The sequence below is a fragment of the Ciconia boyciana genome, chromosome 7 (genome assembly GCF_034638445.1).
Source record: "Ciconia boyciana chromosome 7, ASM3463844v1, whole genome shotgun sequence".
NCBI lineage: Eukaryota > Metazoa > Chordata > Aves > Ciconiiformes > Ciconiidae > Ciconia > Ciconia boyciana.
This window is the reverse complement of record NC_132940.1, coordinates 26,529,114-26,554,420: the sequence shown is the minus strand read 5'-3', so window position 1 is coordinate 26,554,420 and position 25,307 is coordinate 26,529,114. Positions and strand designations below refer to the sequence as shown.

General features: G+C 39.1%; 2 protein-coding genes across 2 annotated transcripts in view; one reads left to right on the top strand and one right to left on the bottom strand.

Moving 5' to 3' along the window:
* The window catches only part of KCNT2 (potassium sodium-activated channel subfamily T member 2), a 164,186-nt gene extending 157,457 nt beyond the window's left edge, over positions 1-6,729 (bottom strand). Inside the window, exon 1 of the mRNA XM_072867072.1 lies at positions 6,294-6,729. Within this exon, the coding sequence (XP_072723173.1) occupies positions 6,294-6,388 (95 nt within the window). The 5' untranslated portion in view covers positions 6,389-6,729. The remainder of the gene's footprint in view (positions 1-6,293) is intronic.
* An 11,374-nt stretch (positions 6,730-18,103) lies between these two features.
* CFH (complement factor H) overlaps positions 18,104-25,307 on the top strand; it is a 37,987-nt gene continuing 30,783 nt past the window's right edge. The window contains 3 exon segments of the mRNA XM_072868525.1: positions 18,104-18,280; positions 22,257-22,442; positions 24,317-24,422. Coding sequence (XP_072724626.1) covers positions 18,220-18,280; positions 22,257-22,442; positions 24,317-24,422 — 353 coding nt within the window. The 5' untranslated portion in view covers positions 18,104-18,219.

Sequence of the window (25,307 nt, the reverse complement as noted above, 5' to 3'; positions counted from 1 at the left end):
TAAACGCAAAGAGACTTAAAGTTCAAAAGGTATATAAACCAAAAAATACTATATACATTTTTATGAAGTCAATAAAATTAATCTCACTCTGCATATTTTAAAAACATCCCTATGTTTCTTTCTCTTTTTCTTTCTCTAAAATGTTGTGGGAAAAGAATTATTCCAATAAATCAAAGTTCTTTAACAGCAAGTATTTTTTTTTCCTTTTTTAAGGACTTGCGCTGGTTTTGGCTGGGATAGAGTTAATCTTCTTCCTAGTAGCTAGTATGGGGCTATGTTTTGGATTTGTGCTGGAAACAGTGTTGATAACACAGGGATGTTTTAGTTGTTGCTAAGTAGTGCTTATACTAAATCAAGGACTTTTCAGCTTCCCATGCTCTGCCAGGTGCACAAGAAGTTGGGAGGGGACACAGCCAGGACAGCGGACCCAAACTGACCAAAAGGCTATTCCATACCATATGACATCATGCTTACCATATAAAGCTGGGGAAGAAGAAGGAAGTGGGGGGATGTTCGGAGTGATGGCGTTTATCTTCCCAAGTAACTGTTAGGCATGATGGAGCCCTGCTTTCCTAGAGATGGCTGAACAGCTGCCTGCCCATGGGAAATAGTGAATGAATTCCTTGTTTTGCTTTGCTTGCGTGCGCAGCTTTTACTTTCTCTATTAAACTGTCTTTATCTCAACCCATGAGTTTTCTCACTTTTACTCTTCTGATTCTCTCCCCCATTCCTCTGGGGGGGGAGTGAGCGAGCGGCTGTGTGGTGCTCAGTTGCTGGCTGGGATTAAACCACGACAGGACTCTGGGACAAAACACACTTATTGCCTTATGTATAAGGGCTATACTGCATATTTCAGGAAGGGAGACACCAAGCATAAGCAGGTCTGTGCTTTACAAATGGATCTCTCTGCAACACAGTCCACCGTATACGCATAATCTGAATGTGTGACTGTGCAGGAAATACGGGAGACCAGAACGAGAGAAACTAGCAGCACAAATGGGAGAAGCAGCAGGTAATGTTAAAGTGTAGAGGTTACCTTCACAATAACATGACTTTGACCCTCTCTGGGTACATCTGTTAGTAAGTTAAACTTGCTCAGGCACATTCCCAGGCACTGACACTGAATGGCATAAAACAACCTACATACGCATCAGAAAACTATTTCAGCTTCCCAAATTGGGTGACTCCCTGCAACTTGTCTGCTTGGAGTGTTTCCTTGGACACTCAAACTGCCAAATCATTCCTGGGCACTGCAGTGCTCAAGACAGTTTTGGCTAACTGGCTATGGCCAAAGCATGCAAAGGAAAATTTGAACAGTTCACTAGTAGCATAAGCGGTCATGCTTCAATGGTGGGAAACATTCCTGGCTTGCTTGAATTTACTAAAACAAATGCAGCTTTTATATCTTTATAAGCTTCTAAAGGACAGACTAGACATTTGTACATAAAATGGTTTAAGAAATGTGAGGTAAATTGTGCTCTGCAAGATACTCAAGCACTAAATTTATATGACTGACCTTACTAAAAAAGCAGTGATATCGACAGAATGTAAATGCTTTTCCATTTTTAACTTAGAATTCTTTCTTTACATCTCTAGTATCCTGTGGTTTGGCTATTCTGAAGTACATGGTAACTACATATGTACACAAGAAAACTTTTTTTTGTGAACAACCTTTTCATTGTATCTTTCCAAAGCTTACATGGGTATCTAAAATAAATATCCTCTTTTCTTCCGTCCTCTGAAACAAATTATTTACCAGCTTTAAACATGTCAGGTCTTCACTAGGTAGGGTATTTTCAACTTTTATTTGTGGTGCTCTTCAACACAGCTGGTAAGACTAAGGATTGATGATCAGTAGGTTTATGAAGTGTTTTATTACATAATTTACTGTACAATCACAATTCAGTAAAACCTCAGTGAATTAACAAGTGAACAACTTGTGTTAATCACTGAGTTCCCCCTTTATTTCTGCTCCCTTCCCCAGCAGCCAAACTGAAAGACAAATTGCATTATGATGGTCAAGAAACATCTCAGAATATCCAGCAAATCAAAACAGTTTATTTCAGTTTCAGATACTTTCAATAATGAAAGCAAAATGTGAGATTCACAAAGGGATATTAGTGATATTTAAAAATTAGTGAAAAAGTCAATGACACAATCTTCTCTTTACCCTCATCCCAGTGACTGGGATATTTACATGGCCAGAATAAACCTGGTACACTACCCTACCTGCCACAGAAATCACCCACTTGACACACACACACAAGCTCTAGCTACTGGGCTGATCTTTTACATGCTGTCCTGTGGAAGCTGTTCAGATTGATCCAGGCAATATTTAAATATTTTATATAGTGACAGGAAAACAGGTGAGTTTTTACTCAGAGTTATCTGAGTAAATGAATATTTAACTATTCCATATAAAATGTGTGTACTGTAAGCATCAAGCTTCATTTCCACAGTTTTCAAAGGGAACTAGGTCCTTTAAAATCTAGCCCCTCAAAAACCAAAACTGGTTTGAACATCCAGTTCTTTTCAGGAAAAAAATCACTCAGCAAATTCAAGAATGTTAATAAATTATTCAAAATAGTTTATTTACTGAACAAATGCATTTGCCAAAGATTCACCATGTTCTTCTGCACACAGCAACTTCTTTGATGAAAAATAATATACAATCCAATTTGGCGGTTTGTGGAATATGACAACCCAGAACCCATCTGTTACTGAAGCCAACTGCAAGGTTGGTTAGGAATCTAAGCTATGCAAGTAGAATTATTTTTCTGGGAGAGAAATGCAAAAGCAGTGAGATGGATGTTTCTGTGTTGGGAAAGTATAGGTAAGAAATGGACAATGAGCTAGACACCAAAAAAAGAAAAGAAGCCTGAGTGAAGCTCCACCATAGGAGAAGTCCTCGAGAAAAAATGAAGATTAGAAATCTGTCGCCAAACAGGTACAGATCTAAGAACAAAATTCCTGAACCATAGTCCTATTACATTCAGCTAAGCATTTTAGCATGTGTGCATTTTATAAATGAACAGAATCATTTAAAAGAAACAGCTGATCAAACTCTCCTCCTAAAGAAACACTAGTAAGGTTTCAAAATTGGGTACTATGCTCATGTCAGAAATATATCTTTCAGCAAAAAAGAGGAGAGGTCTATATCATTTCAATCATATTTATTATTAAATACTACCATGTGACTTACTGGCAAACTGTGCTATCAAAACTGTGTTTTCGTGACACAGAATCCTGAGTGGTTTGTGGCAGATGAGAGGAATAATTCCATCTCCTCTCCTCTTTGAAGAATCAACAAGCATTTGAAAACACAGAGATGGAACTCTGTCTCCATCTCTGTGAGAGATACGTCTCCCAGCCAGCAAAAAGCGAGCATCTTTCCAGAAAAGGCAGAATGGAAGCAGAAAAGAGAGAACTCAAGGATGAACAGACCGGGAAGATCAAAAAGGGAATGGGACTAAGACAGAAGACAATGAGTTCAGCTGGTAACAGACCTGAAGTTCACAAACCACACAGATGGAAAACCCTTGCTATAAATCAGACTGCCGGAGTTGAAAGCAAGTGGAAGTAAGAAGTTGCAGTGAACTGGATATATGCAGAAAATTATTTCCAGCATCTTGGTCAAGGGCCAATAACTTCATAAAAAGAACTGTCTTGATCACTTGCCATTGTGTAGCCATACTATATGGCTACTTCAACTGTATTCTAGTGTTCAGATATTCCATTCATAGTTAATGTCCATTCAACTGAAGGGGGTACAAGCAACACCTCTGGCAATATCTATATTGCACACTAATTAGAATAGAATACAAAAGATGTGCTTCACCAAAACCGAACTTGAACCACTTACTTAAGGGTGCAAAGAAAAGACAAAAAAGCAAACAATTAAAAATAAGATATACTTGTGTAATACTAATCATTACTAACTAATAAGCAATTGATCTCAGGGTCCCTTCAGGTCTGCAGTTTTTCTCATTAAATATTTCCTGAAAGTATGTCTAATATTCTAAATATTCCATTTGACAGTATTTCTATGCAGAATATGTATGCTTTTTCTATAATGGATAGTAGCACAAAACCAGCAACATGGGACTGGATTAATATTTCAGTATTAAAAGTTATGTCCTCCAGCACAGAAAAACAAGAATCTGGACAGGACCCTACTGTAAGGTGGACAAACAAAAGATGATACTCAAGTTTTTTTAAGAATAGACTTTGTTCAGTTAATGGAAAGCTAGTATCAAAAGAGACTGCTATGGTAACTTGCAGAGCTGGAGGAGAGAGTGCTTCTATCACAGCTGCATGTAAAGCACAATCCTGATTGCATTGTGGAGAAACAACTGCACAGCCTTCCTGCCACAGTGCAGCTGTGTCCAGCCTCAGCACAGGACAATACTTGAAGATCTAGAAAGCTAGCCATTTTCAGTCCTGAGTTCATATTTTATATTTCAGATGTGCCAGAGATCTTTCTTGTAATGCTTGTATGAATATTAATGAAATTATTAAAAGTAACTATTCCTTTTCCACTAGTCCTTTGCTACAGTTTTCCAACAATAATCATGCTCTAGAATACTGTTATGCTATGATTCTGCTATCAGTATTTTTTAAGAATTATTTATTTTCATTTTGTTAGGTGCACATAGACTTGAAATAGACATTTCTACAGATAAATGGATGCTATGTTTTGTGCAGTTGCTTATACACTATTTCTTAGTTGAGACCAGATCATGCTTCTTCCATAGAAAGTAACTTTATAAACTGGTATCAGGGAAGTGCTTGACAGAAGTTCAGACTAGAGCTGGCAAAAGTGTTAAGCCACAGAGTGGTCCAAAAAGGTGTGTAGAGAATATTTTGCTTATTTTAGCCATCAAAATCCTAGCTAAATAAATAAAGTTGCTAAAATAAGTAAGGTTGCAGGTTTTATTCCTATTCCTGAAATAAAATATAGTTTTAAAATGCTAAGATCTACATTTTCTAAAATCTCAAAGAATACTACGATCAGAAGTTATGAATACAGAAGATACTTATGGTTTAATTATTTTTTAAACTATAAAACCATGCTTTGATAAACATATTCTTTAACTCTCCATTATGTAGTTACAATGCTGTCATTTCCAACCAACATCATTCATTTTTTGTGACTATCTTAAGATGTCATTCACCATTTCATAACTGTCTGAATAAACATCATTTGTATAATTGCTTCAACGTATAGCATATTCTCCTTAACAAAGGTAATAATCAGTTACATATCTGCACGATCTTGTGATTACCAATCAATGAGAATCCATCTTTCTTTAGGAAAGTAGCTAAAATCTAAACAATGTAGACCAGCATTAAAATCAAAGTTTCTGACTGCTGAGTTAAAGACTCATTCTGACAATGTAAATATACTGAATTAAAAATCAATCCAATATGCCATTATGTATTACCAGACAATTTTGCTTTTCTGTCATTTGACCACAATAAATTGTTACTACAAAGTGGATCTCACACATTATTTTGCAAGATGGGATCGTAGCCTATTGACACACCAGGAAATAGAACGGCATGATGCCGTTTGGTGTTCATGAATACTGTTCATTTAGCATTTTTAAATTAAACACACATTCCTGGTTTGTTTGTTTTAATATAAGGGTTTGGTTTTTTTTAAAGACGTTATTTGACTTGAGGCAAACAAATACCTTTTTCTATCGGTTTGTAATTAAAGATGCTGACAGTCCTTGAAATAATTCATAAAGGAATAAATTAACGGTAGTTACATACAAGCCTAGGATCCTAGCATGAAAAGAAACTGCATGTAAAGAAGCATGCATATTGGACTATAAAAACATCCAGAGGCCCCGGCAGTTAGCTTTTCGACAAGCGGCAAAAGCGTATTTTGTTTGGGGTTTCCCATCTGTGCCTGTTATAATCTGGAGACGGTATCGTACCTGTCCTACTCTTCCTCCTACCGCAGCCGTAGGGAAGAGAAAGGTACTGCCCTTCTGCAGAGGCGGTAGTGCCCGGAAGGCTGCGGGATGCCCAGTCCCTTGGTGAGGGACGCCGGCCCCGACTCGCCCCCGGCTGCGGGGCAGGGCACCGCAGTCCCTCGGCGGCCGTCGCATCCCTTTCCCGGGAAAGTTTTTCACCGGGGCTGGCCGGCTGCGGGTGGTACGTGCCTTCACCGCGGGCCGCCCCTCTCAGGCGGGCTGGCGGAGGGGCGGGGGGCGCCGCCCGCGGAGCACCCCCCCGGCTCCCTCTCGAGCTGTCACCGCGGCCCCCCGCGCCCGCGCACTCACCTGTCGTCGCTCTGCCAGCCCTGCTCCCCCAGCAGCAAGTCCCGAAACCGGTACCGCGGGGGGAGCGGGGGCACCTCGCTGTCCAGGTCCACCATCCTGCCCGGAGGAAGGGAACACCCGCCGCCGCTCCCCTGCGGAGGCGCAGTCCCCCCCCACCCACCAAAACGGGTGAGGGGAAAAGCCCAGCGAGGCAGGAGGGGCCGGGGGCGGGGAGCGGCGCGGAGCAGGTTGTCCCCCCGGCGAGTGCGGGGGCTGCGCACACAAAGGCGGCCGGAGCGCGGCGGGAGAGCTGTCTCGCGGCGGCTGAGGGGAGTGGCGGGACCAGCTCGCGCCCCGGGGCCCGAGTGGCGGTTAACGGACCCCGGGTTCCGCCTCGCGCCTTGGGGGCCCCGCGCGACCCGCCCTAGGGGGAGGCAGGTGCCAGCGGGCGGCGGTGGGGCGGCCACGGCGGCGCGCGCGCGCCCCCCCCCCCACCTACCCACCCAGTCCGCGCGAGCGCGAACGCGAACGCGCGCGCACCGCCCGCCGGCTGCCGCCGTTGACAACAAAGAGCTGTCCACCGCCATGCAAATGTTGTTTGGAGCCGCCGCTGATAGGCGAACCAATGGGATGGGCGCTCATTAGCATACTCCAGTGACGGCCCGGGGACCTCTGCCTGCCGACCAATGGAAGCCCCCTCATTAGCGTACAGGGCAGGGGGCTTCTCGCTCCTCGGGGCGGGTGCGGGCTCTGAGGGAGCGGCGCCGGGTGACACCCGGGCTCCTGCCACGCTTCGGCCACGCCGCGCCGGCTGGAGCGCCACGTTGCTCTCCAGGCCCGCCGGCGTGGCGGGCTGAGTGAGGCGGGCGGGTGGGAGGAGAGGGGCGCGCCTGTCCCCTCGGGATGGCGGTTCGGCGGGCCTTGCCGGGTCTCGGCGGGCCTTGCCGGGTCTCGGCGGGTCTCGGGTGCCTCCGCACGCCGCGGCAGGGCAGGGGACTCCGTGGGGGTGGTACCATGCAGTACCCATCTCAGGCATGCAGAATGGCACTTGGCTGGATGAGCCGCCTCACACCCCGAGCACCAGCTCGGTCCCAGACTCTACTTTGAGGGCGTTCATGGGGCTCCCTCACAACCCTACCTCATACAGCCAGCAACCTCCTCTTGTACCACCTGGGCTTCCTACTTTTCTGTAGGCCCCAAAATTTGAAAAATGATGTGTTTTATCTTGGCGAGGTATAGGTGGTAGCCTCTGCGCAGACCCCATGTTACTGATGGTAGGTTACCTGAGCATACCTGGGTCTTTCATAACTTTGTCTCTTGCTCATCTTTAGTCATTCAGGCATATCTGGTTAGTGACATATGTCTGATCCTGTTTTGTGCCAACTCTTATGAAATCTCAGGTGCAAACGTGGTAAGTCATTGCTCAATTTCCACTTTTAATTAAGTGGGGATTTGCTGTACCTATCAGGAGTGGTGGCACAGGCCCTGTGAAAGTACAGAGAAGTTGAATTGTTCCAATGATTGAAATTTGTAGCCAATGCCTGAAAGTGGGAGACACTCTAGAAAGTGTTCGAATTTCTTATGTGGCTGATGAAGCACATATTACTGATATGATGATTTGTTTGGATTCACTGTCACCAAATTTAAATAGTGAATAATGTTTTTTAGATTTGCTCTTAAATGTCCTCTGTAATCTAGACTAACTGTTATACTTAGCATCTAATGCCCCAGTTCTGGTAAACATAAATATTACTACATTTTCGCAGCCTGTCATGATTTGCCTTCCTGGATTAGGTCTTCACCTAAACTGTTCAGTCATAGCATTCCTTTCCTAGAATGAAGTCGTGCACAGTCTTAACACTGGTACAGTTTTTAGATTTAGATTTAGATTTTGCTGGATCAGGGGCTAAGTGATAAATGAGAAGTTATTTCCTAAATGTGGTTTAAATACCACATATTTAATTAGGTTCATGCGTTCATACTGTGTATTGAAGAGTGAACCTTCTATTTTCCTTTCAGTTGGATTTCTGTGTAGAAGGTAAGCTAGTTAAAAGCTGATATGGCACATACAGTATCAGCTTAAGTATGGCAGCCTGGAGTGTACTACATAATGACGTGCCCTGCAGAGAATCCAGCTCTGAGCTTCATGCTGTGATGGAAAGATTTCTACAGGTAACTAACAGGTAGTCCAATTCAGGACTTGGATTATCTCTGCTCTTGTTACAGACAATGCATCTTTCCTTGCTTTTTCAGTACAGAGTTCTTAAGCATAGCTTCTCTGATTGCTGTTTCTTTAGGGAATGCAATGTTGTATCCCGGGTCCTGTAAAATGCTGGGATCACTGCAGTATGATGCTTGCCCTTTTCCACAGCTTGCTGTGTTCTCAGAAAGGCTTGTTAGATGAAGCCAAACAGGTGCACATATGTGGCAAGAGTTCAAAGGTAACTCACTCTTTGCTTTGGCTGATGCAGGAAATAAATAAAATGGCGAATTACCCCACTGCCACATTCTTGCCAGTCTTACCATGCTATGTTCTGAGGTCAGAGTTCTCTAAAAGTCTAACTTAAAAAAAAAAAGTGCAGAATCTTTTTTCTTTAGAGTATTTGTTACATGAAGCCAATTTTTTCTTTCTCAGCTGCTTCTCCAGTTGAACAGGCTGTCTCTTCTAAGAAAACATTGTTTCCTCTCTCTGCTTAGGTATCTTTCCATCTTGCCAAAACTTGAGGAGGGGTTGAGCCTGGGTATTATAATAGTTTGTTATAAAAGTAAAGTAGTTAGGCTAACTGTAGTCCTCTTCTGAAGTCTATGAATCATAGATCAGTTGGGAAATTAATGGTGTTTCTACTTTATCTTCTAGCAGCCTCATTAATTTTTCCACCTTAATTGATTAATTTAACATTTGTTTTCATACTTGAGAAGCTAAGTAGCAGTAGACGCTTTTGCACTTTTTCTACCATGGAAATACATTTCAGAATGGTAATAGCTGACTGGTAAACTAGCAACCTGGTAAATAGGAGAGCAGAGCTAATAGAAAGCAAACTCATAACTGAGATTATAGTCATGCAATTTATACAGAAGCTTAATTTTGTGCTCCTAAGTAATATAAACTCTTTGCAATATAAAATTAGCTGTGTTTTTACATGTCTGGCAGTGTGAGGCCTGGTCACTCTGAAAAGCATTAAGTACATAAAATTGGAGAGAGACGTGATTTTAGTTAGCTATTTCTAATATTTTGATTAGCAACTCAAAACATCTAGGGAATGTATGTCTTCAAGCTGAGGAGACACTGAATCATCTGCTTGGAGACAGATGCTGTTATATGTGATCTATTGTACTGGGTCGCTATGCTCGAGCTAGGCATTCCTTCTGCCGTGTTTGCGTGTTAAAAGAAAAGCTGTGAGCCACGCTCAGTTCTTTCAAGGAACAAATGTAGGTTTGTACTCTTGGGATGATTCTGGCCCTGAGAAGTGTCAGAAGCATCTGTGGCCCTGACTTGGGGGCTGAAAATAGACTTTAATGGATCTCTTTTTTTTTTTTTTTTTTTTTCCCTTTAACCTGGCTAGATACAGGTGGGTAACTCTTTCCAAGTACTTAACTCTGAAGTTCGGGAGAGAGAGGAGGGTTAAGAACTGTGTTACTGGGTTTATTACTAGTGATTGGATATAAATCTTGTATCATACTGAGTTACAGAAAGAACAAAAAAAGTATTTAGGTTTCTTTTTTAGGTTACTTATATTTTTGATGGCGTATAGGTAAAACAGGCTGGCACAATGCAAATGGCTTCTGGACTTTCTGAACAGTTGCAGTGTATACGGAGGTATACATAGGTTATTAATACTATTCTTAATTCAAGATGTTCTGCCCCTCTGTCTAAATCTGAATTAAGCATTCTACTGTGATAAAGTAAATCAGATTATTGGGTTAGTTTTTTATATTTTCCTCAAAAAGCTTGTAAGGTTTTCTTTATTAATAAATTTCATTATTGACACTCACTGGGACATTCTTTACTGTTGGTATTGATACCTAAAATTATTCAGGTAAATCAAAGCCAAACCTGACTGCAAGGAGTTAGAGAAGAATCTCTCCCATGATAAACTGGTGAATTTCACCCTCTTGAAGTGTTGATGGACCTCTGCATTGTGGCGCTGAAATAGTCCTGCCAGACACCTGTTACTCCTGTTCCCTCCATTGCTTTTCAATTGTATACCATGACTCAGAGAGTTGTCTTCCCCAGCTGATAAGCTTATCGTCCTAACTAGTGTTTTTATTCTCCTAAATAACATTATGAGATTGTCTTTACCAGCGCTCCTTCTTACCCCAGCCACAAACTTTTAAAACAAAAGGCGAAGAAGGATGAGGCATTTATGAAGTGAATGCACACTAAGTCCTTTTAAACAGTTCTGCAATGTGAGTAACTTGTACTTATTGTCCTTTCAAGGAAGATAGTCTAATGTTGTCTGAATGGGATTCAGTTAACTCACTAAGCAGACATACACAAGACACTTACCGTCACAAGTAGTCTAGGCTGCAGTGAAAAGCAGTAAGTGTTCTTTGCAAAGTTTACATGCTTTCTGCTATTTGTCTGTTAGTATTAGTAAAAGGTTAGGTGGCTGAAAAACTGATTGACTGAAAAGTAAATGAATAAAACTCAAGCTCATTTTGAGACTTTTTCCCAGGTGCTCACTTTTTTTGATTTCCCCCCCCCCATAATTAAGAAGTAGCTAGGTGTTTATGTCGCTAATGAGAATTTTTGGAACTCTCACATTTCTGCAAGTTGATCAATTCTCACTTGAGTGTGTCTGTGTGGTTTTGGGTTTAAGAGTAGAACTGGGGACTAGAGGACTGACAGCATTGAAAAGTACATAAGACAGTTCTGCAGCTTTGCCAGCTGAATAGTATATTTATCACAGTTCACAAAATGATTTGGGGTTTAGATTAGTAAATTGTACTTAAACAATATTTGATTAACTTTACCTGCAATTTCACTTCCAAAATAGTCTGCAAAGGTGGAGTCTTCTGTAGAAAAAAAGCTTAATGACATTATCTGTTAAAATGTGCCTAGATGAAATTCTGAAATGAAGAGTCCTTGCTGATAAATATTGTTTATCTCAGAAAACAGAGTTTAAGCATTGAAAAAGGTATACTCCTCAGTTAGAAAACAACTTTTTTTATTTTTTTAAGAAAGATATTAGTATCTTTTTTTCTTTTTCCTGGCTTTCAGACCATCAACTCCAAAAGCAATCTCAAACCCAAAGTGCAGGACATAGATGCCTTATAGGACTGAAGTTAGGCATGCTGGACTGAGAGTGACAGCATCCTGCAATCTGAATGGATCTGAGAGGCTAAATCAAATCAACAGCAAAAACTAGTGAGGTGTATTTTGAGGACTCTCCCTCTTTGCCTACCATGATACAGAACTGTTATTTAGGGATGTGGCATATATGATTAAAAACTACACCAGTGTGAAATGGTTATCTAGAGGATGCCTTAATGGATTTAAGCATTTAAGCTTCATTGACTGCAATTTTGACTTTTTAAAATATATGTCTAAAAAGCATCTATATCACCACCGTATACTAATAATACTTAGTAATGGACATAGCTCAGGCCAGGATGCCTAAGTGGGTTCCTATTGAGTTGCAAGAGGGCAAAATAATCTTTAAGGGTTGATTATAGCCTTCCATTTTACCTTTACCCACTACTTGTGCTTCTTGAGGCTGATGGACAGCAAAGGGATGTTGCTGAACAGTGCAACATTGATAGGGCCCACAGTACTTTCAGACTGTAATTTTAGATCCTTGCATCCACAATATCTAGTTCTTGCACATTTATTTTGTATAATCTAACATACATTTCTTCTTAGATCCATCATTTTGTATGTCAGTTACTGCTTGGGTAAGGGCAGCCTTTTTTTACCCTCCCGATTTTTGTGACCATAACACCATATCTGTTAGATCAAAGGCCAGCTACTTATTTCCATTTCAATTCAAAGGGCTGCCTGGACTTAGCGTTATTCTTTTGTGTCATTTCCTATTCAGATGATTCCTTCTGTCTTGCATCTTTCCCTAATGCTCTCTGTTCCCACTCATTATAATTTGAAAGCATCATAATTTTCTTACTTCTCCCTTGCTGCAAAGGAATTGCCACTGCAATGCCACTCTTCTCTTTCACATCCTTTTCTCAAAAGAACTTGCTAGTGAGTTAGGTCAACATGAGCATATCTGTTTTGTCCCTTTTTTTGTTTGTTCGTTTAAATGTACATTTGTTATGGCTTACTAGATTCTTGCCTGTTAGGGATGAGGCCTGTTTGTGCTTCATTCTGAATTTTACAGTACAGTCTGGGGGTGGGGTCTGAATACTACCATAGCATAAATAATAATTATGTTGGGGGTCTGAATACTACCATAGCATAAATAATAATTATGTTGTCCAGTACGTTTTTGCAGTGCTTCTGCAGAAAGAAATGCTTCTGTCACCTCTTTGCTAGGTAGCTGGGTTGTGCACTGGAGTGGTAACAGGAGTAGCTGATGATAGGTTTAAATGTCCTTTAAGAAAGCACAGCCATTGGGGGAATACTACTAATACATAATGAAACTTTAAAAAAACTGGTAATCATATTTTTCTAGAAGCAGCAGCACAAGCTCCAGACTGCTCCATGTGTCTTTTCCAAAAGAAATATTTATTTCTAAACAAATCTTGCTATTCTTACATATCTTTAAAACTTTAATGATCCTATTTACTTTTTATTGTGTATTTTGCATTTTTATTTTGCATATCTCTTTATTTTACTGTCTGATACACCTTCCAGAGTACAATGCTCCAATGCTTGGAATTATTTAATCTTCAGGGAAAAAGTGTTCTTGAAGTCCTCCTGGCTTTTCACTTGGTGCCTATTTTTTAAATGGCTGTGCAGTAGCAGACTGTTCTGCTGGCGCAAAAGGTTTGATAGTGATTCAGAAACAGTAACAGACTGAAATAGCCCAAAGTGAGAACAGAGTTTTAAGGTCACTGTAAAGCTGCAAAGCTAGGGCAGAAGGAGAAATGTGAGGCATTTCCAATTTGATAATTCCTCTGAAAGGATTAAAAAAAAATTGGAGGTGGTTTTGTCATGTGTCTAATTAAACTGAAATCTTGGTAGGTAGGGGGCATGTTTTCCATAGCTCGGTGAGCATGACTCTGTACTGCAAGCATGATCCTTATAAGGCTGTTTCAGACACAGGGCACACAATATGACCTGATCTTTGTATTCTTATATGCTAAACCATCATACCACAAATCCGAAAAGGAACAGCATCCACTTCAGGGCTACCCATGGTCCTGGTGCACCACAGTCCTCTGACATCTTTGGTGACCTGGAAGGAAACTGTAGGAACAAGAGGAATAGTAGCACTGCAGCAGGGGAGAGAGAGAGCTGGTGGGAAATGGTGATAACCTCTGAAATGCCTTCCAGTAAATCTCCGCTTGGCTGTGAGTAGGAGGATTTAATTTAAAACTAGAGATACTGACAGCTGCTTTTATATAGGAGAGCATCTTTTTTTGCAAAGAACACCTTTTCAAGTAATTTTCACTTTGTTTTTGAGTACAGAGCACCAAGGCAGGAGAATGAGCTGGTATTTAAACAAGAGTAATCAGAAGTGTGGTACAAAATACTTTTAGAATTGGACATGATACGTCTCTTGTTGTTGCTGCAAAACCCTGCCTAAACACATGCTGTTGTCTAATTTGCATTAGAAGAAGCTGAAGGAATATTCAAAGAATTCCTGATATTGTTTTTCTCTTTGCAAGAGGGCTCACATGGCCCATCCTTGGTAAAATGGCCGGAACAACAGCAGGTGCTAAGATAGGAATGTGAGTTCAAGTATCCAAAACTGTCTGAGAATGCATATGCCACAGCTGATCATATTAAAGGGCATGATGACCATCAGCCAGATTAAACAGTAACCAGGGAGTTACAGAGTGAATTTTGAAACAAGGCTGGTGCCAGTTTGGAAAGAAGTGTAAGGGACAAATGAAACTTTGTAACAGTAGGGAGAACAGTGGGAACAGAGCAAGGAGTCAAAACCAGAAGAGTTGGGTTTGACGCTGTTGTATTGTTCACCCATGGGCATCAAAACCTCTGTCTGGGCCTGGCAGAGCATCATCCCTGCCTGACTCTGCCAGCAGCCTGCATCCAGCTTGTGCAGTGACCGTGCAGGGTGCAACATGCAAGGACTCACAACTGGGTGTGCGTATGTCACCTTGTGTGCGTATGTCACCTTGTGTGGTGCTTTCTCCCCAGTGTTTGCATTAGCAGGTTGTAAGGCACAGCACAGGTACATATTAAGCACTCACATCTCCTACAGAAGGTATGTGTGAGAGGGGGACTGTGTGTATAACCATGGGTGGGTGGGTGCACAACTTTGTGTGCATGGTTAGAACTTTGGGGGATTAGTGAAGAAAGGTCATTTAGAAATTTGTTAGGTGTTTATTAGCATTTTGTCTATTAACAGTGTCTTACCTGTTGTATTGCTGATACTGAATCTGAATGTATAGTTCACTGATTGTCAGTTAATTATGTGCTATTAATAAATCAATAAACCAGTTTGATTGTAATTTGGTTTAAACTAAGTCAACTGTGCAGTTTTTCCCTGTCACACCATTAGGTTGTAATTGTAGATATTACGTGATGTGTAATGTCATTGTGAGTTAGAGAAGTTGTCTGCCAGTGGGAGGAGAGACAACTGTTGACAATGAAAAGATAAACTCACTATTAATATAGTGGGATACGACGCTTTCGTGAAGATTTTGGGGCAAAACAGTGACTGGTTCTAGAATTCTGCAGGTTCTAATGATATCATTAAATTCAAGTGTGACAGCAAGCATGCTGTTAGAACAAGGTGAAATTATACTGGTCAGAGGTGCTATTCCAGCATTGACTAACTAAGCTCCTATTACTAGTCATCACTAGTTTCCTACTGGAAGACACTGACTTCCTCAGATCTGTCTTCCTAACACAAAATTACTTCCAAACGCCATTCCCAAAGTTATTCAGGTTTGAACAAACACTCTGAATTTTGATGTTAAGCCCCCACATTGAGTAGGAAATGAATAAAGTCTTGAGTAACTTGAGTAACCTCATGACTGACTCTACTTTGTGCGGGAGTTTTGGACAAGATAACTTCCCAAGGTCCCTTCCAACCTGAACTTTCCTATGATGATCCTATATCTTGACATGCAGTTTTGCTGGTACAGGGAGTATGTGGTGATATTTTGGCTGTCTGGCTGTGCCCACAGCAATATTTAAGTGCAGTCACACTAGTTCTCAAAGCAATAGCTCTGCTTCATGGGTAAAATCCAGCTGCCTTTGATTGCATAACTACTTAGATGGGTAAGGGTACTCTAGAGATGACTTTTTCTGCCTGCCTTAGAGGTCCTGAGGCATGGTTTGCCTATGCACTCTGTTTTGTTAGAGGCTGGAGATAAAGTAACTCAGACATGATTAAAGACATTAGTTTTGAATCAATTGATAGCCCATGGAAGAGGTGAGGAAGGAAAGAAAGATTAAGCTCCTGATTTTATTTCCATTTGGTTAGGGTAAGTTTAATCAATGACTTAAGAAGATCACAAACACAAGACTGGAAAGGACTAAGTCTGGTCCCTTGCTTTGTGATCAAAGATGGTTTCTTCGTATAGGCCTACACTATGCCTATACAAAGATTACTTCAAAGCCTCACTACTTATGTGAGTCTTCTAATTTTCAGCTTAAATTTATTCATAGAAAATTTATACCTATCTGTTCTTGTGTGCTGATGTTATCTTTTAGCTTAAATAGTTCTAACGTTGCCTGTATTCATAGAGAGCAGTCAGGAAATTTACAGTAAATTTTCAATTCAGTTCCAGTTTTGGTTCAGCTGTAGCTGGAGGTATCGTTGACTGTGTTTCAAGCCTGTAATTATTTAGCAAGTGGTTTAATAACCCAAAAGCAGTTTGATAAATCCTGAACCACTTTGAGCTTCATGACATAGGAGGATACAACGCAAAATTTGAGAAATTATAGAACCCATGCATGCAGCATGAATTTTTACAGTTAATTGGTTTGAGCCACTGTCTCTAGGTTGGAATCTGAGTGCTTCCTAGCACTCTGCCTCAATGTTTTTCCTGTTCTCTGCGCTTCCCGCAGGGGTTAAGGAATTGGAAAGCAGCAGTGTCACTGCTACATTTGAAAAGCAGCTGGTACCACTGCTGTAACAGGGAAGGTTAAACTGTCCTAAGTTCCTCACCACTGCAATGAAACTAGCTTTTGCACCCAGCAGCCCACTGGTACAGAAGCATGTAAATGCATGCACGTACAGTAATGCAGTAAGATTGGTGCAGAGAAGACAAGTGGGACTGTCTTGGTGCAGTTAGAGCACTGCTGTCCACAGCAGCACATAGTTCTCTACCACAGAACAAAAGGAATTAAAGATTTGGTCAGTGATGTTCTGTGAGGAGCTGTTTCTTAGAACTCAACTTAGGCAGGTGCAAAAAATATCTTTCTACTGATCAGATATGCACCGGTAACTGCAAAGTGGATGCAGACCGATCATCATAGGGTCATGGAGGAGAGTGGGAGTTCATTCTCCACATATGAGTTATTTGGCAAGAGAAAGCGGGAGGGAAAGGAAGAGATGTTATGCTGTCTGGAAGATTTCTTGTAGGTAAAACAGCTGAATGCCAGTTTTCACTAAGACCATTCCTTAGAACTGGTAACTGAAAACACAGCCCAGGTTAAAAAAAAAAAAGAAAAAATAATTAATTCCAGCTACCTTTTGAGAAGAAAAAGAGTTTTAACTGCTTTAGAATTCAGGTTTGATTTGAAATCTGTTCTCTAAACACACTGTTTTTTATCCTGTATCAGTAGGCTAACTAAGCCAGTGATTCTAAGGATATGTTATGTGGTCTTTTGGGAGCATATACAAGATCAATCTGTGTATACGCCATGCCAGTCAGACATCACCACTACGGGGTAACTGGTGTGCAGCTGTTTTGTGTCCGTCTCCTGACAGCATTTTGTACTCTTACATTTTTTTCCCTAATTCTCAGTATCAAATAATTCTCTTCATATGATCTGCATTTCCACTGGAGTGTACCTCTTATAAAGCCAAGACATTTAAAGAAAATATTAATAAGACTGTTGCTTACATGAATCCCTGAGGAGTTCCTCTGTTTTTTAGCTCAGCTTGCCATATAGTTCTTCTTTTAGCACAATCTTTATTATTTTTCTTTGGATAGTTTATTATCCACATTACAATTCATTCACATCTTCTCCATCTTATAATTTCTCATGTGATGCTTTAACAAGTGCTTCAACGTCATCTAGGTTTATTTAATCAAGTATTTGACCAAGTACATTTCCTTTGCTCTGTATAGTTGGTTATCTTATACAAGAACCAGTGGGTTAGTAAGTCACTTTATATTTCTGTCTGCTTTTTGTTTCAATTGTTTTCAACATAGATCTTGAATGATATGTGTATAGTACAGAAGTTCATTTTTACACACATTTAATGTTAATTTCTGTTTTTTAAATAAGCATATAAGACACAAGAAATCACAAAATAATTTATTTGTAGAACTTCCTTTGGATATCAAAAGAAATAAGCTTATCTGAGTATGGAAGGGATTAATAAGAAAAAAATGAGCTATGATGTAAAAACAAGCAGACCGCAGGGAAGGACTGTGTCAACCAAAATTGCCAGACATTTATTTATTTATTCATTTAGCAAAGTTTGGAGAGGGAAAAAAAAAAAAAGAAACACTTGTGTGTTGCAAGAGGATTAGGGGAAGTGACTGCTGAAATCAGAGTATAAATGCTTTGCAAGGTCAGTCCCTGGAGCAGTTAGTGAGTAAAATAGGAGTGGAAATAACACAAAGTAATCAAAAAAGTAGGCTACACTACTAAATGTGCTTGCTGAGTTTCTGAACCTCTAGGATGTTATTCCTGGGCTATACAGCTCTGCTCTTATGTTGGATGTATTGTACTGCAGAAAGAGGTAAGCTTTAATGTGGAAAAAAAAACAAAACCCAAACCAAATGCTTTCTTAAAGTGTATGTGAAGATAGTTACTAAAAAAAAGTAAATAAAACGTTTGCATTGTAGCCTATTTTAATGAACTTCTGACAACAATAATTGAGATTTCTTCTGGCAGTATTTAGCACCTTTTGTACTTAGTATCCTGTCATAGGTATTGTTTCATCTGTTTATTTGGATAACTACTGCTGTTATTAATCTGTTGCACAACTTTTTAAATGGTTACTATCCCTTTAAACTAGAGCCAGACAACTCATTTGTTATTAATTATGTTTGTTACTTATTCTAACATCTAAAACCTGTAAACAGCTCGTAGATTAAAGTAGAAAATATTCAATAAATGTGCATTTCTTTCTGTCTGGAATAATCTGTGTGATAATCTGAGAAAGAGGAATGATTAGTAAATTGACTGAAAAGCTTACAAAATATCTGTTGAATGACAGACTTTAAATCCAATAAATGAGATAAATGTATACAGGTATGCTTTTGTACATGTTTAAAGAAGTAGCTAGTATTCTGGGTATCTTTTCAGAAGCCTCTGATATTTTCTGCTTCTCTGTTCAATTTATTTTTCTTGATATTGTATTTATATTGTTTAATGTATGTTTAGTAATTTAATTTTTTTTGCTTTCTGTCTGGGTTTCTTTACATAGACAGTTGTGGAAAGGGTGCTATGTGTTTTTGAGCTAGTGTGTCTTTGCTCGGGTCAGGTTGGTTTTAATTTTAGGTGAAGATTATGAAGACCTTATTAGTCAAAACAGTCTTACGGATTTTTACTTTGAAAAATTGAAAAATCAGGGCATTAATGAAATGTATTATCTTTTTTATACATATTTATAATAAATACTGCTCCAAAGCAGCTAATGAAGTCTAATTTGTTTGCAAAGTAGTCCAGAAATTCCTGGAATTTGAAAGAAAGTTTGCCTGAATTTGCACTTCCTTTTCATAATGCTTTCTTTAGATCAGAGAGATTGCAAAGGAATGTGAATGTAGCAATATTTGATTTATCCGGGACAACTATTACCATGGGTCATGCAGGGTTCTTAGTTCAAGCTTAATATTGAAAGTCTATGTGAGTTGTTCGAGAGCTGGGGTTTTGTGCAAGGGCTGAAAAATACTTCTACCTGAATTTGTAGTTTGTGCTTGACTTTATGGAACTTGCTACCAGTATAATGACTGACGGCAAGAAAGCAGCTTGAGCTATTTCTAACTGAGGTCAAGTCACATATAAATACTAAGAAGTGATTAATTCCAGCTCTCCTGGTCTGTCACTAAAGGATCTGAAGGTATGCATTTAGTGCATGCTTTCTAATATGAAAATAAAACCCTCCCAATTTTTGTGAGTACACATGGTGAGTGCATGATGTAATTAATGTAGTTTTGAAGTACATCCTGTCAGCAGATTTCTTCTTCTCAAGCTACTGAGAAACTGCATTTAAAAAAAAGGAATAATCGGCTGTAGTCAGAAATACATATACATACTGTGACACTTGATGGTAACACATAGTTTGACATGAGGGCAGGAGTGGTAAAGAACAATCAGAGAGAGTTGAAATAAAACCCAGAAAGATGCATGTCTTAATAATGATGAAGAGACTATCAGGAGATTATCTTTTGTGCTTTTTTTTCTTTTTTTAAATGTAAACGAGGAGGAGTTAAGAGGCCCCATTCTGCACAACAGACAATAAAAATATAACACAGAAGTAAGGGAAGAATAGAGCAGAGAAGCTCTCCCTGTACTAAATAGCCTATTTTTAAAATCATAGAATTCAGAGTGTGCTTTCTCAGCTTGCAAACTGAAAGCACTAATTTTAACGGGCTCTAATGAAAAATATGTAGAATTAGAAAAATTCCTTTTCTCACCATTACAAAGAACTTCTTTGGAGTAAACTAACAATTTTTAACACATTTGAAAGACAGAACTAGCTAGAGGAATCTTGTTCATTTCTCTTATTCCTGCATTTTGCAAAAACGTTGTTAAAAAGTGAATGTGTCTTAATCTTGCTAAGAAAAGTATGTCCCTACTACCTTTTTTGATAGTAGGGTAGTACCCTCTAGTGGACAGAAGCAATAATTTTTACTCAGATGTAATCATTCGTAAGAGGGAGCATACTTATTAAAGTATTGGAAAAAACGTGAACGTGTGGGTATACTCTTCCTTTAGCACTCAGCAGTATCCTAAAAGCTTGTCTACTTCTTCTGGCTACTTAAGCCAGCCAAAATAAAGTTATTACATCTCACAATTAACATTCTTTTCTTTATATTTTCAAAATGCCATAACTACACTTAGAATTATACAGTTTTTTTAATTGTAATGAACCTTTTTCCTGATTTTTAAACAATTTTCTAGAATTATGCCTCTAACTTGGTAGGTGTTCCACTGACTGAGTGTTCAAGGGTATGTCTTTGTACAACTAAAGTAAAATTAACTTTCCACACTTCGATGTGGAAGAATGAGTATTTAATCTGCTCACTTTGTATTAGAAATCACAGCTGCTTAATCTGTGGTTGTGATCTCCACAGTTTAGTTCAGCAAGCCATAACTCCACATCCCTTGCATGATGAAAGATCACTAAATATGTTTCCTGTAGTCCCACTTTCAGGCAGCACCTGGACAATCCATAGGAAAGCTTCAGTGGGAGTATTGCTGCTTTCTCAAACCTGTGGCCTGAAAACTAAACTGGTGAGAGGACTTTTGTGCCAGCTTTCTACTGCGTAATGAATCTACTCACCAAGAAATTGCCTTCCCTGGTTGGACATTTATTCTCCTATTTATTTTCTATACAGAGGTTTTGTTTCTTTTCCAAAGGTTCATTTCTCAGAGGTTGTTTTATTTATTCTTGATGAATTCTCACCTTTCATGTTCAGATGTGAAACAGACTTCATTGCATCTAATTAGCTAGACTGTCCAGAGTCTGTTACTCTGCATAAAGCTTCAGCCTTTAAAATAAGTACATTTCAGTCACCCAAGCACAGAAAATTAATCACTGAAATTAGGTCAATTATTATAAACAACAACAAAAAATGTTTCTTAACAAAGATCATTTAGTCTTTCATTAACAGCTTCCCAACCTTTGTTTCTTTCCCCTTTAGTCTGATTTTTCTCATTCTCAAGATGATGAGGCACTTCTTAATAAAATTAATTCAGGCTCATTTCTTGTAATTCATATGGGCTTAGCTGTACGTTTCATGGACACTGAAGAAAGCTCAGGAAGGAGCTTTTGGGGAAGGACTGTATAATGTTGAGCTAATGATAAATATCAGACAACACCATCCACCCCCCAAATTGAGTAAAAATGCTTTGAAGCTAACAAAGGTCGAAATGAATACCCAGAATTAATTACATTGTGTAATAAGTAACTTGTCATAAGAAGTAATCTCATGGACAGGAGGAAGTAAGTTTTGGAATATCAGGTGATCTCAGCCTGGAGAGAAAGCTTAGGCAAAGGTGAGGGGAGACTTGACAGAACTTGATCAAATGACACATGAACTTAAATGTCAGTAAGGATGGTGGTGGCCGCAGAAGAAAATAGTTTGAAAGGAAACTCTACAGAGTGCACAGAGTTGTTCTCTGTGGTAATGGAAGGACAGGCATGGAGGAGCTCCTGCAGATGGAAGGGTAAGAGATGTCTGTGGTTAGAACCAGGGCACTAGCCTTGTCTCAGTCTTTGTAAGTAAAATCTATTTCATGCATTATGACTGTACCGTGTGGTTTCTTGGCACTTGCTTGACTATTCTTATGTTCTTCTAAATGTCCATTCATATTCCTACAAAATGTGGATTCTTGGCAGTTTCCTATTTTGTGATGATTAAATAGAAAACCTATGCTCGTTTGATCACAAATGTCCTCAGGATTTCTTGATACATTTTCTATTGTAAAATTATTTTGGCATTTGTAGCATGTGCTTCAGTCACCAATATTTTTATTTACAATTTTAGCTTGTAAAGAACCTCCTCCTAGGAGGGTTAAAGAAGTGCCTACTGAAAGATGGGACAAACCTCCCTATCCACATGGTACTCAAGTAACATACAGATGTCGGCCTGGATATATAAAACTTGGACGAATAGTGTTTGAGTGTACTGATGGAGCATGGAGGCAACACCTGTTAGGGGCAGAATGCAGAAGTAAGTATTTATGCAAAATATGTGCAAACATTTGACCTGACAGATCACACTCCTTGCCAGTGATGTCAATGTGAAATTGCCATTGTGTCTTTACCTGTAACTTACTTATTTCAGCATCCTTTAAAATATCATCCTAAAAAGTACGTATGCATAAGGAAACATTTTTGGAAGTTTCTTTTCTCCAGATCAAAGGATTTTTTTTTTTTTCTTTACAGGAGAAGATCATACTCTAGGCTAGCCTTATTAACCTGATTTATGTTAAGTTATTAAGTTAAGTTATTAAGTTATTAGGAGCTTGCTTCCAAAATTTTAGAAAAAGTCTAATGCAGATGAAATTTACGGTCTAAGCAGAATAAAGCACTAACCTCACTTCTGAATGTGAGACAGTATTGTCTTTTTTTCAGTGTATTCAACTAGTTCTATGAAAGATATAATTTCCTGGAAGTGGGAAATTATTTTTCTCTGCCTTCTCTTTTAATCTGTGAAGGAAAATTCATGATTAGGATGAGAGCTACTATTTATTATCTCTAGCATTCTGTGTTAAGAGTTTAGAAGTATCTCACACCCTCATACAGAATTCATTAGTGAAGAAATTGAAGTTTATTATTGTTAGCCAGCAGATACTTCTTTTCTGTAATAAGTGAGTTTTAAACACAAAGAAATTTTAGACACATGAGCTTTTTTTCTTACATATCTAACATACAAAATTTTTACTAGTAGAATATAAATGTTTGGTTTGATAATATAAAAATTAAGTCCCAGGTATCATTCAAACAGAGATGAATACAAATCATGAGTAAAAATGAATTAATAAAGCTGTTACTAGTTTCTTTTACATTTTTTATTTAGTCACCTTCTCAGTTTTTATATGTATTTGTATAACTACTCAGTGAACATGGATCTTTCAAATTATATAAAATTTGGTGTTGCTTTTTAGTAACATATTTTAGTAAATACTGCCACCCAGTGAATAGATACTGACATTGGCAAGGTGCAGGTGGAAGGAGAAAAGGGATGGCCTGCCACAGGTTAAGTGATCACGTTCCCTTTTCAGGATAGGCCACACTAGACAGCAAAATTGATCATGAGGTTGTCCGTTTTCTCTGAATCACACTGGAGCAGGTTTGGGGCCTACTCAAACACCTCTTCCTTGGAAAAAACAGGGACGTGGATACACTCCGAGAAATGAAATTGCCTAGGTCGACAGTGACCAGGAAAGATTTCTTCTGAGGCAGCCTAATAGGTTTTAGCTATGCAGTTTATTTTGGAGTCTGTATTATAACATCAAAAGTAGATGAATGAGAGTGATGGTGTGTTCAGTTTTGCATTTATTTTGGGAATCCAGAGCAAATAGTCAGGGCCAGACCACAAGAAAAGTCCTGTGGGGAACTTTGAGCAGAAAGGACTGAGGACCAAAAGACTCCTGTGGCCTTAGATCATCCCTCTTTACTTAGCACAACCCCCATCAGATTGAAGAAATTTCATTTCCAATCATGGATGGATTCTGTAGTGCAAGCTTTGGACCAGTTTATGTCACAAGGTGTATGAAAAGCTGAGGTTACATCCTGCCATTAAATTTGTCATAAAACTTAAGATAAGCTCAGCTTTTTTAAAGGAATAAAAACTGCTAATTTGTTATTTATTTTTTTAAAAATCAGCACATCCTTACTCCAATATGTTCTCATTGAAGGTAGTGATTAAAAAAGTGATTAAAAAAAGGGAGTGTTAATCAAGCTAATGCTGAACATTTTTTAATTTTTGAAAGGCCCATACTTGCTACTAATTACTAGAAAAGTGCTATCTTTCATACTTTCACATTCCTATGTATGGTGTAAGTAATTTTTTTTCTTCTTCTTCTTCTTCTTTTTTACCAGATAAGCCCTGTGGACATCCTGGAGATACTGAGTTTGGTTCCTTTGAACTTACCAGTGGAAGTGAATTTGTGTTTGGTGCCAGAGTTGAGTACAGATGTAATGATGGGTAATACATTTAATTCAATATATGGGAGTTAACACAAGGTGTTAATGTTAAAAGAAGTGTCAGTTATAGATTTGTTGTCTGTAATGCTGCTGCAACTTACTAATATTTAACGCTTGGTTATTGTTTAATTTAAATTTCTGCAATTACAGTAATACTGAAGATAACTCTTTCTCATATCTGGTGCTATTGGAGTAACTGAACTCATGCACCTGAAGCTGTCATCCAAAGTGTCTAAAATGTGTAAGACTGTAGCTAACTTGAAATCATGGCTGTCTGAGTAGAAAACAAAAATAGTGACCTGTCTGTAAAGCTGCCTCATGACTCCACCAGCCAGCCAATTCAGATGGAAATGCAGCTTTGTATGCTGGAATCAGTGCTCTCAGTAGGCAGTGATGATGCAGTTATGGTAGCGAAGTCATTAGGCCATACAGAGTCTCCTATTCAGAACCACAACTCATCAGTCCTGCTTAAATAATTTTTGTGCATTATGAAGTAAAATGTATTGTAAAAAATGTTTGAAGGAAGGAATTTCTGGTAGCCTCACTAACATGTCTTCACTGACTGCTTGGAAGAAATTATTCTCTCTTCCTTTTCTGTTCATCTTCTCCTATGAAAACTGCAGCAAGGCAAATATATAGTATTGTGCTTAGTTAACTGTTAACTATGCCTATGACTGGATTCTTTCCTCTTGAAATGCAAATCAGCTATAAGCATGGTACAGTGGTTTAGCCATGCTTTTGCAGTCTTTGTATTGCTGGAATCTAGTCTGAGTTCCACCAAAAGAGTTCCAGTATCAATATTCTTCTTAATCCCTTAAATTCAGACAGTTCTTTACTGTCATTTCAGACTAGCTGTACTTCCTGTGACTACATTTCAGACAAAGCA